The 15,215-nt window shown below is 43.5% G+C and overlaps 2 protein-coding genes across 3 annotated transcripts; both read right to left on the bottom strand.

Annotated features, from left to right (window-relative positions):
* Positions 1–849: 849 nt before the first annotated feature.
* LOC122045838 (zinc finger CCCH domain-containing protein 24-like) lies at positions 850–3,887 on the bottom strand. Of its 2 annotated transcripts, none has more exons than XM_042606224.1 (2): positions 3,670–3,887; positions 850–3,193 (listed from the first exon to the last, which is right to left on the bottom strand). In XM_042606224.1, the coding sequence occupies exon 2, from the start codon at positions 3,163–3,165 to the stop codon at positions 940–942; it is 2,226 nt and encodes a 741-aa protein (XP_042462158.1). In that variant the 5' UTR covers positions 3,166–3,193; positions 3,670–3,887; the 3' UTR covers positions 850–939. The 2 variants fall into 2 exon arrangements, with proteins under 2 accessions (XP_042462158.1, XP_042462147.1); XM_042606213.1 differs by having other exon boundaries at positions 3,612–3,887.
* A 2,414-nt stretch (positions 3,888–6,301) lies between these two features.
* Positions 6,302–7,513, bottom strand: LOC121992671 (uncharacterized mitochondrial protein AtMg00810-like). Its single transcript, XM_042547183.1, has one exon. The coding sequence runs from the start codon at positions 7,511–7,513 to the stop codon at positions 6,302–6,304; it is 1,212 nt and encodes a 403-aa protein (XP_042403117.1).
* Between the last annotated feature and the right edge of the window lie 7,702 nt (positions 7,514–15,215).

Here is a 15,215-nt window from a genome sequence, read left to right on the forward strand (position 1 = left end):
AAAAAAAAAAAGACAGAATTCATTCAGATGCCACAAGATCTGGTTCCAAATCATGCACAGAGGAATAAGCCAGAAGCTAAAAAAGACTACCCTTTCCTGTCCCACATCAACTATGACCACCTAAACTCCCAGCCATTGGCTTTACGTCAATTTCGTTTGTCAGCATATACATGAATTCTCGAACAAATAACACACATGTCAATCCAATTGTTCGAGGATATGAAAACTACTCATCCTGTAGTTCGGTGCCATTCTGAATAAGCCAACCTTCCTTTCTATCCATTGCCGCACCGAAAGGAAGATGATACCATAAAGCATATCCTCCACTTTGAAAAATGGATGCCAATTGTAGGCATCGTGACTTGAAAGCATTAGATATGCGACTGTTATCGATTTGATGCTTACATCTAAATTTTCAGTGCTAATAGAATTTGCATAAAAAAAAAACAAATGAAAGGGACTGACGAATTTCCATCTTCCAACAAGCATTTTATAAAACAGCGATTAGATACTCCACGAATTCCACTATCAAAGAGATAACATAAAGCAAATTGGAAAGTCTTCTTGCATCCAACCAAGTCGCATAACATATAGGCACTCAGATAATACTATATTTCTTTCTTCGCCCAAACAACAGCAATGATAAAATAGAACATTAGTTGGAGCATACATCATTTGGCCATGGAAAACATTATAGATTATAATTTCAAAATGAAAGAAGAAATACAGTTAAAGTCCTGATAAAATAATACAATATAAAAGCAACTATAAACAATGCTCTCAATTTTGTCTATAGAAGAAAACGAATCTTGAGAACTATCCTTAATCTTCATTCAAGTTGAATCCTACTAATCAAAAAAATCTTATTTACTAAGATCTTTCAAAAAATCACCATCATCTGCAGTTCAGTTTGTTGAAGAAAAATTGAAACTTACTCAGTTAGCTTCGACCAAGCTGACAGTGCTCGAGCCAATCACAGAGACCGTCAGCTTGATCAAGGATATCATACTGATAATCAGAATTGGTGACCTCGGCTCCATTGGCAGGCAGCAAAAGGGAAGGCCCAGCAAGCCTTGCTGAAGCATTGAGCATTTTCTCAGGTGGTGGTTCCTTCACTAGGGAATGGATCCAAGAAAGATCAGGCTCCTCATGGTTACCTTGTAACCCAAGGGAGGATGACTGCCTCAAAAGGCCAAGTTCTTCATGACTCACCCCCCAGTCAATTGCCCCACGCGGTGATGCCCAATCTGACCATGAGGATTTAGCTGCGTAGTCGACGACCGGGGAGGTTATAGAACCAACACCACGGGGACTCAGGTCATGAAGTGCTGCTTCCTGATGTTTCTTCCTTAGAGCAAGAAAAGGCAAATGAGATAACATTGGAGAAACAGGTTCCATGCTTCTGGGGGACATGCTGCCAGATGAAGGAACGCCGAGTGAGGGTTGTACGAGAGATGAGTGTCCAGGCAGCTGTTGGTTGTCTATGGCTCTGGTTGCGTAGAGGGTATTGATTGGTGATAACGAGCATTGCCGTTGCTGGTGAAATTGGTTGAGGATAACAGTCCTGTTGGAGGGGGAAAAAACATTGCCTTGATCAGAACTATAGTTTGGAGAAGAGGTAATTTCAACAGCAAAAAGATGATCAAGGTTAGACGGAGTTAGGATCTTCGATCTTAGCATTTGGCCTCCCAGCGATGAATGCAAACGAGAATGAGATGGACCCATTAGCATCGGGTGAGAATTAGATTCAGGCATCACAGAGAAATCGTCCAAAGGCATGTCTCTTGCACTGATAGATGATCGCAACCTGCTAGCCTGGAGATTGCTACCAGGAAGATGCAGCAGAGGCAAATTTGTCTGAGCCCATGTCATGGAAGAGTGCTCGATACCATTCACAGAGGGCGATATGGGCGGAGTAAAACAAGGCATTACAGCGCCAGGAGACCCAGGCATGAGGGTCATTGCGGCAGCCATCTCTATTGCAGCAGAGGACGATAAGGGAGAAAGGATGGCAGGACCGGTGGACATGTACAGCGGGCGGAGCTCTTCATTAGTGTGGGCAAAGAAACAGACGCGGCGAACACAAGCAGTTCCGTCCTTGCAAAGCTTCGTGCGGTATTGCGCTGGGTGAAGCCAACACTCAAACACCCCGTGCGCATACTCGCACATATCACCCCTCTTGCAAACACCTTTGCGGAAATCCGTGCAAGGAACGCAGCTGTAGTGATACTTTCTTGGATCGCGCCGCCGAGCATTCTCGCCTGGGTGAACAAAAGGACACTCGGTCCAATCATGAGAGTATGCTCGCGAGCAAGGCCGGACTTTGAACGAGTACATCCGGAACTCGTCAGTAGCATAGATGCTGTTCTTGATATCAGGGAGCGACGGGTCATAAGGATACTCTTTCTTCTCCGACGTAGCATTTGGTTGAATTTCAGGAACTTTTACCGTCATCATCGGCGAGGAAACCGAGCCAGACGACGGGGATCCAGCAGCATCAGGGGAGGAAGACAGAGGAGGTGAATCTGAGTTAAAAACTGCTGTTATCTCACGAAGACCGCGGTCTTCCACGCTTGTATCATTAGAGCTCTTTCCTAGAAGAGCTTCCAGCGCAGCCCTCACATCAGGCAGCTTTGGGGAGACGACGATCACATCGGCCGGCATGTCGCCGTTGGAATCGACCAGGTTGGGGTCGGCTCCGGCGGAAAGAAGCAACTTCACTACACGGGCCGCAGTAGGAGAGCCACCAGACGCGGAGCAGTGCAAGGCCGTATAGCCGTCTTGCCCAGAAGCCCGGTTGATAACAACGGAGGTAGGCAAAGAGAGAAGGAACTCGAGGACGTCGAGGCTGCCATACGTGGCGGCAACCATCAGCGGGGTACGGTGAGCGAACGCCATCCGGTTTGACCCTCTCTTGCGGCCGTACCAGAGGCCAACCTCGTCAAAGCAGGAAGGAGCACGGTCGATCGTTCGCTTGAAAGAGGCGACGTCGTTGTTCGCCGCGAGCTCGAGAACGGTCGAGAACGGTTCGTCTGTGTCGGCCGCGATTGAAGTCATTCTTACGGCCGCAGGACTACCACCGCCGATATTGATGTTCTTCTTTTCCTTCTCTTCTTGCAAGGTTGAAGACAAACAAGGCCTCATCCGCTCGGGTACGCCGCACATACTCCACAATTCGCCGGAGATTAGGATGCTAGAGGTTTATACGTGAAGATTGATGCCAAAAAAGGTGTCAGTTTTTTGCTTTTTGGAAAGATTTAATGACAGAATAATTATAAAGATATGCATGCCCAAATTTAGAGGGAAGGATCACGAAGTTCACGGATTAAAATCTCGGATACGAGCACAGCTCCAAATATCAACTTTTGAACATGATTCATTTCCAAGTTTTTCTTTTTCAAATACAATCAAATTCAAAATATATATAGATATCAAACCGTACTGAGAATTTCTTCGCTGAAACGAACCGTCACTCCAAACCGAAGATATTTTTATTTTTCAAAAAAAAAAAAAGCTTGATCTTCATAAAAACAAGAAAATATATTATTAAAAAAATTGAGATATGATTAAAATAAAACATGCACAGCTTAAAAAAAAGAAGAAAATATCACCGTTAGAACAACCGGTGAATATCGCCGCATTCAGCTCCAAGCCATTCCAACGCCTCACCTATCCGACGAGCAGGAAGAGTAGGGCGGAATCGTTCGCTTCGGAAACCCTAAAAAGCAACAGAAGACCTCCTACTCCGCGTGTTATCCTCTGTTGAGACGAACACCGACTCGCCGACCCACCCTCTGTCAAGAATCTCGGCGGACCAGCGGGAGAGAGAGACGGAGGAGAGCCGAGAGGCGTGGAAATTGTCAAAAACTGAAACGCTCGTGAGGTGAAAAAGCAAAGGAAACCCTGCGGAGGCGCAAGTATTTAACATCACCAACTCTTCCCCTCCTTCCCCGTCGTCTACCTCAGTTGGGATGGAGCCCATGCGCATCACATGTTCCAGCCGAATCACAATCGTTTCCAATACACACACGCCATTTGTTGTTCACCGGTCGTTCGTTAAAACATTGTGAAGTAAGCCAATTGAATTGATTCGTATTTTGTTCCGTGTCCTGGCGGACACATAGGAACCAAACATGCGAATCAATCGGGACTGGTGGCGACCGGCTGGAGGCGGTGATCGGGGATGCGTGCGAGCATCGAGAGTTGCGCCTGCGCTTGATTGGTTCCCGCCCAGTGCCGTTCCGGACTCGAGGAACAGTGCAATCAAACTCACAGCGCCCTGTCAAATCCGCCCGTACACGCGTCCGAATCCAATTCGTCTTCTGTGAACAGATTGGGAAAATAGGGACCCACACTGTTCTGGAAAGGGACCCATTCCGACGAATCACGCATTCAACGCTTTAGGTAAGCATGGTCGAGGGGAGAGGCATGGGCCCGGGCCCGCCTCGGTTTAGATAGAAGGTGGGCCGTGCTCCTGTTGACTCAAAATCGGTTGTGGTTAAGTGACGCACAAATTCACCGTCACATTCAAATCTGAATACCTAATAATTATTTTTTTTGTTGAATAAGATTCATGATGATTTCAATTTGTTTAAATTTTGTTAAATTAATTGTGATGACATCCGGAGTTATTCCGGAACCTTCCGAGTCGCCATAAATCCTATCTAACATCTTGAGTCACTAGAAGTTCTATTCTCAATCTTCTTGAGCACTTCTAACAGCCTTCATTGTAAATCAACCAATATATATTCTTAAGCACTTAGTCTTTAGCATACCCATTCGAACTCGGGAAAGCATATTAGCAACAATCGACTAATCCCACAACTTTCGATAACTTGCCCACACCTGACCAATAAGCCGATAGTCTCTGACAACTTGTAGAAGGGGACTTGACCAAAGACAAAAAAAATATACGATTCAATGATTGTCTCTTCCATTGTCCTAACTGCCTTTTAGACGGAGAACTAGTAGTCACATGACATCCCACGAGGAGATTCCTTTCCACCAACTACATATGGACCAATGGAGATAAGTGAAGGACGTATGATTTTTTTCTCATGCGCGGAGAGGCTACTCTTCTCCATGAAAATCTCTCTAGCATTTTGATTTCTCTCTTTCTTTTTGTTTTCTTCACTCTTTAGGTTAATTTCTAATTTGAGCGTCGGAATGACCGTGCCGGTAACGCTAGTCAACTCTAACGTGCATTACTTCTTAGGGCATTGGATCTTGAAATATACAAACAAATGGAGGTAAGTGAAGGGATATGCTTTTTTTCGTGTGTGGAGGTGACTGATGCAGAGGAAAAGGGAAGCCTCCGTGTGGAAGCATATGGTTAAGTTTCTCCATGACGTAGAGGTCAACCTCCAAAATGGTCAACATGAGGCAGATTTATAATCGTCCCATCAGAGACTATCAGCCTAGCGGACAACCCCGATTGGACCCCGATTCCACGGGGTTCTGCTCCCCTCATCCTCTCGGTCGGATCTCCGATTCACAAGACTCTGCTCCCTTACATTCTCCCAATCAGCTCATGATCGGATCTCTGACTCATAAAGACCTGCTCCCATACATTCTCTTGATCGAATCACGATCGAATCTCCTAAACCCGGGGCCCTGCTCCCCTATATTCTCCCCATCGGTTCAAGATTAAATCTCTAACTCACATGGCTCTACTCCTCTCAACTCATAAGATGAACAATCATACAATCAGACTCACTCGCCCATGATCAGAGACTAAGCCCCCCCTTTTTCTAATCCATTAGCATACCCCCAACGACTGGTTAGACCCAGAAAGCCCAAGGGATCATTCTACTTACAAAGCTTATTTCATAATTAATCTTGCACGTGGGATTGTCAGGGGCACGTGAGACCATATGTTTGAGCAGAATAATGGATACAAGTAACATATGGGCTATGAGACTGCACAATTAATGTGGATATTACAAAGGTATTATAAAAAGGTCCCGCCCTTGCGGGTGTAGGTACGTTTTTACTTCACGCATTCTCAACTTTTACTGTTCATCTTCCATATTCTCTTTTGACAAAACAGCTTTGAAATTCCAAAAAAAAATGTCCCTTTCTTCTCCGGAGCTTTCTCATTAAATAGAATTGCTTTTACAATTTATCTTTAGTAACAAAGTAAATATAGCTACCATATTAATTACTGATAATCTAATTTAAGTATGTACTAATTACAAATAATCTACTCTAGGTAATAATATATACACAGCTAATTAGCACAATTATGGCAAAGTAAATTCCATATTTGATAGGCCATAATATCTGCCATTGATATCCCCCCTCAAATTGATGCTGGATGATCAACAAGCATCAATTTGTCAATAAGAAAGTGATGACGATGTCGGGAGAGAGCTTTAGTAAACACATCAGTAATTTGGAATTCAGTAGTTATATGTGGAAGAGTGATGACACAAGCATCATATGCCTCACGAATAGAATGACAATCTACTTCGATGTGTTTGGTGTATTCGTGAAATACTGGATTAGCAGCAATGTGAATAGCACTAGTATTATCTGCATGAAGTGGAGTAGGTTCAAGTTGGGAAAACCCAAGTTCACCCAACAGTTCCCGAGGCCAAACTATTTCAGAACAAGCAGAGGACATATCGCGATACTCTGATTCTGTGGAAGACTTAGACACCCGATCTTGCTTCTTACTTTTCCACGCAATAAGAGAGGTACCCAAAAACATGCACCAACCTGTAACTGAGCGTCGAGTATCAGAACAACCAGCCCAACCAGCATCACTATATGCAACCAAACGAATAGGAGAGCCCGCAGAGAAGAAAAGTTCCCGGGAAGAAGTGCCATGCAAATAGCGAATAATGCGTCGAACTGCAGCCAAATGAAGATGTGTAGGTGCTTGTAGAAATTGACTAACTTGTTGAATAGAAAAGGCAATATCAGGCCGGGTAATAGTCAGATAGTTCGAGCTCCCCACTAGTTGTCTATATAAAGATAGATCTGGGAGAAAATCACCCTCATCACGGCGATATTTAACGTTCACCTCTAAAGGATGATCAACAGAACGACCATCCTGTAGATCAGCCAAAGCCACTATCCCCTGAAGATATTTATGTTGGTGTAAGAAAATTCCAGCTGGAGTAGAGTGTACTTCAAGCCCCAAAAAATAGTGTAAAGATCCCAAGTCTTTCATATGGAAAGACCCCTGAAGATGCTCTTGAAGCTGAGAAATTAAGACAGAGTTGGACCCTGTAATAACAATATCATCAACATATACCAGGAGCAAGACGATTCCTTTTGCAGTTTTGCACAGAAATAAAGAAGAATCATACTGACTTTGGACAAAAGAGAAGTTAATAAGCGTAGAGCGGAACTTGTCAAACCAAGCACGTGGAGCCTGCTTTAAACTATAGAGTGAACGTTTTAGTTTGCAAACATCAGAAGAGGGTGTAGAAAATAATCCTGATGGTGGAGTCATATAAATTTCTTCCTTAAGATCTCCATGCAAAAAGGCATTTTTCACATCCATTTGTCGTAATGACCATCCCTTGGAAGCAGCAATAACAAGGATAAGTCACACTGTCGTCATCTTAGCTACAGGAGCAAATGTCTTCTCATAATCCACTCCATACTCCTGGCGATTACCAAGTGTCACCAGCCTTGCTTTATATATATCTATCAATTGAGCCATCAGATCGTAGCTTAATAGAATATACCAATTTACAACCAATGGGCTTAACACCACTTGGGCAAGGAACAATATCCCAAGTGTGATTCTCCTGAAGAGCCTGAAGTTCATCCTGCATAGCTTTAACCCAACATGTCTGCTTAGTCGTATGCGAATAAGAGGTAGGAACTATAGTATCAGCTAAAGTGGCAGAAAAACCATATTTATCAGGAGGATGACGAGTGCGAGAGGATTTTCGAAGAACCATTGGATTAGGATCGGGAAGAGTTTGTGATGGTGAGGTTTGTTAGGACCAAAAGAAGCTAGAGGGGGGGGTGAATAGCTCGTCGCGTGCTCGTTGCTCGGTGTTGCTTGTTTCTTCAAGAATGCGCAGCGGAAAATACATAAACAAACACAAACACGCTAACACTAGGAGTTTACTTGGTATCCACCTCCAACGGAGATGACTAATCCAAGGATCCACACCACGCACGCACCCTCCACTATGAAAACACTCCTTTTCGGTAACTACCGAGGGCGGAGAAGCCCTACAAGACTCTCAGTACAAGAAGAAGAAAGGGTAGTAAAGAATAAGCAAAAGCTTACAAGAAATGCAGTAAAAACCCTAGCTTCTTCTTCTTCTCGTTGCAACTCGCCTCTTGACTTGGATGAACCTCCAAGAACCTTCAAGAACTGGCGGTGAGGAGCTTAGAGAGTGCTGGGGAGGAGCTGTGTTGAATCTGGAATGAATCGGTGAAGTTCTACTGAAGAAATCGCACGCCAACAGCTATAAACGACGCTAACGGTCGAATCCCAATCGATTGGATTGCTCCCAATCGATTGGGAGGCTGGATCGATCCACGGATCGATCCGGCGCTTGTCCTGGAAAAACTTCGGATCGATCCACGGATCGATCCAAAGACTTATCGATGGCTTCCCAATCGATCCATCGATCGATTGGGACCTCTGATCGATCCACGGATCGATCCGGAGAGGTTCGTGGGGACTCACCGGATCGATCCACGGATCGATCCAGATCTTCCGGATCGATCCACCGATCGATCCAAACCTGCTGGATCAATCCACGGATCAATCCAAACCTGCGGATCAATCCACGGATCAATCCAAACCTGCTGGATCAATCCACGGATCATCCAAACCTGGTTTTTGCCCAAAACCAAGCCCAAAGCCCCTAAACCAACATCTAGTCAACCATGACTTGTTGGTACATAAGACCTAGCATCCGGTCACCCTTGGCCAGCTAGGACTCTCTCACCAAGTGTCTGGTCAATCCTTTGACCCACTTGGACTTTTCTTCTTGCCAAGTATCCGGTCACTCCCTAAGACCTACTTGGACTTTTCTTCCTCGTGCCAAGTATCCGGTCAATCCCTTTGACCTACTTGGACTCTCACCAGATGTCTGGTCAACCTTGACCCATCTGGATTTCTCTTGCCTGGCTTCACTCACCAGGACTTTCCCAATTGCCTAGATTCACTCACTAGGTCTTTCACCTGGCTTCACTCACCAGGATTTTTCTCCTGCCTAGCTTCACTCACTAGGACTTCCCAATTGCCTAGCTTCACTCACTAGGTCTTTCACCTGGCTTCACTCACCAGGATTTTCCTCCTGCCTAACATCCCAGTTAGGACTTCCCAGTCAAGTATCCGGTCATCCTTGACCTACTTGACTCTTCTTCAATTTATATCTTATTGTCAAACATCTAAACCCAAACCAAGACTCAGCTTGGTCAACCAGGTCAACCTTGACCTGAGGGATGTTGCACCAACAAGGTTTTTCGTCGTTGATATATAACGCCAGGTATAAAACGATCAGTTGATTGAGAGGTATCTTCAAAATGAGGAAGAAGAATACTTCCAGAAGGAGAAACATGTTGCGGAAAATAATACTCATGCTCAAAGAAAATCACATTTAGGGAAATACGCAAACGATTAGCAATCGCATCATAACATAGAAAACCTTTTTGAACATTGTTGTAATCCATAAAAGCACACCGTACAGATTGAGCTGTAAGCTTGTGACGCTCATGAGACGGCAAGTGGACAAAACAAACACACCCAAATGTGTGCAACATGTGATAATCAGGATGCATACCGAAAAGACGATAGTAAGGAGAATCAAAATTCAGTTGTTGAGAGGGCAACCGATTAATCAAATACACAGTAGTAGACAAGACTTCCACCCAAAATGTAGGCGGAACTGAGGACTCTAGGAGGAGTGTGTGTACCATATCCAATAAGTGACGATGTTTTCGTTCAGCCACCCTATTTTGCTGGGGAGTATAAGGACATGACCGTTGTGATAAAATACCTTTGTTTTGCAAAAGGGCTTGAAATTCATGTGATAGATATTCACCACCATTATCAGACCGTAAAATCTTAATGCACGTAGAGAATTGTGTCTCAATAAAAGCCAGAAATTTTTGAAAAATAGTGAACACATCAGCTTTACTACGTAAAAAATATATCCACGTGAATCGACTATAGTCATCAATAAACGTCACAAAATCTCTATATTGTGCATGGAAAGTAACTGGAGTAATGCCCCAAACATCACTATGTATTATCTCAAAGCATGTTTTAGCACGACCACCAAGAGTAGGAAAAGGTAGAACTTTACTTTTCCCAAGTTTACAAGTAGTGCAGGCAAGAGGTAATAGATGTTTAAAAGACTGAATGTTGTTATCAAGAAAGTCATTCTTCATTAAATTAGATAAAATCACATTATTCGGATGGCCCAATCGTTTATGCCAAATATCAGCCTTATTTGCAGTAACAATAGAAGAGAAGGACAAATTTCTAGGAACAGAAAACTGCAACGGAAATAATCTTCCCACTTTAGGCCCCTTCACGATCACCTGACCCGACACCTGATCCTGTACAATACAACCATCACGAGAGAAATGTACATCACAGTGATTATCAACCATCTGACCAATAGAAATTAGATTTGTAGACAACCCAGGAGAGATAAATACATGACTAAAAGAAGACCCTATATCACCAATGGCTGTAATTGGAAGATTACTGCCATTAGCAATCTGAATATTTTGTGAGCCATTATACTGTCGTACATTATGCAACAGATCAGGTGACCCAGTCATATGATTGGATGCCCCAGAATCAACAATCCATGAAGAAGAAATATTCATACCTTGGCCCTGAAGAGTAAGAGTAGAAAAGGCTGTGAGAATCATCTGTTGGACCATCTCTGGCGTAAGAACAGATTGATTGGTGTCAGTGACTGTAGATATAGGACCAATAACATTGAGATTTGGAATAGTAGCTTGAAAAGCTTGAGTTCGTCGATTTTCCGGACGTGTAGGACACTCCTTAATAATGTGCCCATGTTGCTTACAATAGTTGCAGAATTACTTACTGCAGTTGCGAGCAATATGCCCAAACTCCTTACAACTATAGCACTGCAGTTGATCCTTACCACGGTTCCTCCCTTGAGCAGCATAAGCAACATTGATAACTGTAGATTTTTCTAGTGATGCACCTAGAACAGCTTGGGTAGCCAATCTTTGTTCTTCACGTAACAATTCTCCAAGACATATATCCAAAGAAGGAACTGGATTTCTATTTAGCAATCCAGCCCGAGCAACATCAAAGTCTGATCTCAATTTCATTAAAAATTGATCGCGTTTACTAACTTCATGAATTGCCTGAATACTAGCTAAGGCCTCCTTTGGTATTTTTGAATATATAATATTAGAATATTCACCCCAAAGATTAAGAAATCCAGAATAATTTTGCTCAATAGAAAGATCACCTTGACTGAGATTACCAATCTCAAGCTCTAGTTGGAATCGCCTTGCAGTATTATCTTGATGATATATTCGTTTCAGGTAATCCCACATCTTCTTAGCTGTATTAAAAGGACGTAAATTGTTCACCATATGAGCTTCGATGGATCCGAGAAGCCAAGAGATAATTCGGGCATCCTTTTGTTGGTGCAACCTTAGGTCAAGGTTGACCTGGTTGACCAGACTCGAGTTGACTTGACTCGAGTTGTGTTTTGATGTTTGACGAGTTGTGTTTGACAATGGTTGTATCTTGATGTTTGACAAGGATACAAGCTTGGGAGATTGTGGGTGCAACCCGTGGTCAAGGTTGACCTGGTTGACCCGAGGTGAGTTGACCTGACTCGGAAAAGTCCAAGCAGGGAGCTTGGCATGGGAAAAGTCCAAGTATGGAGACTTGGCACGGAGAAGTCCAAGTATGGAAGCTTGGCACATGGGAAGTCAGAGAGGGGTAGGTAGCTCGTTCTCCGGACTGTGGTCAGAGAGGGCTCGGGAGCTCGTTCTCTGGACCGGATGGAAGTCGGAGAGGGCTCGGTAGCTCGTTCTCCGAACTGAGGTCAGAGAGGGCTCGGTAGCTCGTTCTTTGGACCGGATGTGGAAAGTCCTGGTGAGTGAAGCCAGGCAGACGGGAAAGTCCTGGTGAGTGAAGTCAGGCAGACGGGAAAGTCCTGGTGAGTGAAGTCAGGCAGTTGTGAAAACCCTAGTGAGTGAAGCTAGGTGAAAGTCCTGGTGAGTGAAGCCAGGCAGTGGGAAAGTCCTGGTGAGTGAAGCCGGGCAGATTGGAAATCCTGGTGAGTGAAGCCAGGTGAAAACCCTAGTGAGTGAAGCTAGGTGAAAGTCCTGGTGAGTGAAGCCGGGCAAGGGAAAATCCAGATGGATCAAGGGTGATCAGACATCTGGTGTTGAGAAGGTCAAGTAGGTCAAGGGAGTGACCGGATACTTGGCATGAAGAGGAAAGTCCAAGTGGGTCAAAAGGATTGACCGGGCACTTGGTGGGGAGTCTTAGCAGGTCAAGGGAGTGACCGGATGCTAAGCATGATGTACCAATAGGTCAAGGTTGACCGGATATTGGTTTGGAAGGGTTGGGACTTGGTTTGGGCAAAATAGCCTCGGATCGGTCCGCATCGATCCAGATACGTTAGGTATCCGATCGGTCCGTGACCGATCGATAACAAATGTAAGGCGATCATGGTTCTCAGGCTTCCGATCGGCCGGGGACCGATCGGACGCTACCACTGAGGTGGGATCGGTCCGGGACCGATCAGATTCCACACAGAGTTGGGCAACTCTGCGTGAAGTTTTCCGGGGACCGATCAGCATAGGCCCGATCGGTCCCCACGACCGATCAGAAGCCCCGCACCGATCAGGTGAAGCTCGATCGGTTCGATCTAGCCGCCAGAGTGACAACGCCTGTCTTCGTTGCAGGTTCTTCGCAGGTATAAATCTAGGTGAAGGGCTGCTGCTGCGCGTCGCTTTTTTTTCTTAGAACTTCGTTCTGGTGCTCTAGAGCTTCGCTCTTACCTGCTATCGAGCTTTGCCGAGCTCTTGAAGCTTCGCGTGAGCTTCTCGACTGGATTCTCGTCAGCTGCCGCTGGTGTGAGGTTGCTGCTTCATCACTCCAGTCAACAAGAAAGGCAAGCAAGTGTTTCATATTGTCTTTTGCTTTCTTGTATCTGTTGTACTCCTTTCTTGTTGTTACAAGTATTGCGGTGAGGTTTCTCCACCCACAAGGAGTAGTTATTAGCCGGTTCTCCGGGGACTCATCCACTGACGGATTGGTAGGCTTCGTCCACCTTACGGACACGCCGAGGAGTAGGAGTATCATCTCCGAACCTCGTTACATCGACGCGTTGAGGTTTGATCTTCTTGTTTTCGTTTCTTGTGTTTATTTCCGCTGCGCTAACCTAATTCGTAGGAAGAAACGAGAATTTGGGGTCGGCTATTCACACCCCCCTCTCTAGCCGCGATCATCGGTCCTAACACCTTTGTCTCCCATTGACCAAGGTCCTTAGCGTTTTCAGGAGCCATTAAAGACCCATCAATGTGACTCCGAAGCTCCTTCCCTTTCAGAAACATCCGGAACTGAAATTCCCATGTTGCATAATTCTTTCCGGTAAATTTGATTGCCAAAGTCTCCGTAGGTATTCTTTCAGAAAAATTCTCATTAGCCATCTGAAAAACAAGTCAATCCAGAAAAATAGAAATCTTAATCCAAACTCTCAATCACAAGTCAATCAACCGAGAGAAAAAAAATTGTTGATTGGAAATCAACCCAAAAGAAACAAACCAGAGAGCTTTAAGGGCAGAAGAAATTTCAGTCTTCCTTTGGCTCTGATACCATGACAAAACAACTTTGAAATTCCAAAAAAAAGTGTCCCTTTCTTCTCCGGAGCTTTCTCATTAAATAGAATTGTTTTACAATTTATCTTTAGTAACAAAGTAAATATAGCTACCATATTAATTACTGATAATCTAATTTAAGTATGTACTAATTACAAATAATCTACTCTAGGTAATAATATATACACAGCTAATTAGCACAATTATGACAAAGTAAATTCCATATTTGATAGGCCATAATATTTGCCATTGATATCTTTCACCCCACTGACTTGAGTGTCAGTATTATGCCCTAAGGGTATATTGATCTGACAGAAATAAGCACAACTTCCCTTGTAACAATGTCAGATATAACTTGGATACAAGCCACAAATCACAATAACCACAATGAAAGATAAAAGACCCACAACAACAATAATAAGGGATTTATACAATACCATAACAATTAACATAAAGGAAGTATTTACACAATCCTCTTCACAAACATAGAAAACCAACTTAATTGCGAACTGACTCGGCTTAAACACATAACAAAATCACAAATGAGTAAACAGAAGTCACAAGGCTAAGATCCATAACCACGCAGAATTATTACATAACCAAGTTTAAAAACAAACAAAAAAAAAAGCAAATAGAACTAGAATACTATGGAAAGAACAATCTCAGGTATGACATGGGATCGACAAACAGGATCCTTCAAGCAACTCATATATGCTACATGGGGAAAGAAAATATAAATGGAGTGATGAGTCCAAATGACTCAGCGGGTAATAGTTAAATGGTATTGCATGGTCAAATGTATAAAGAGATCAAAATATACAGTCTTGCAGGTAATATCGATTTACACAACAATAAATGACATAATAAATGCACAAATTCAAATTAGTCTAACTCGTAAGGTATAATGATCAGTAATCACTGGGGATTTGTAGCAAATTTGCTTGTACTATATAACAACATGTGATAGCATATATATGTATAATAAATGAATATATATATGTATGAGTAATGTCACACATATACAACAACCATAGCTCAAGATATGCAACAAATAGCATCTGTGCATATGATCATGCATGTGTCACTCCTACACACTACTCCAACTACCATGACATATGTATGGCCGAGTGGACAGGACTATGACAACTATTTATGACTCCAGCTACCACTACATCTAAATGATTAGTCAGGCAAGATGTAGAGTAGCTATTTAGATACATAACAAGGAGATCACTGTATATACACAACTAACTATCACTACCCCGAATAATCGAGTGAACACTACAGGATAACCTGCATCCAACACTAGCTACCACTACCTCTGAGTGACTTAGTGACAGTGAATATGACTGACAATTCTCTTAACCACAGAAGGGGACTTAATTGTTAGCATGCATACA

Source organism: Zingiber officinale, chromosome 1B (genome assembly GCF_018446385.1).
Source record: "Zingiber officinale cultivar Zhangliang chromosome 1B, Zo_v1.1, whole genome shotgun sequence".
Lineage (NCBI taxonomy): Eukaryota > Viridiplantae > Streptophyta > Magnoliopsida > Zingiberales > Zingiberaceae > Zingiber > Zingiber officinale.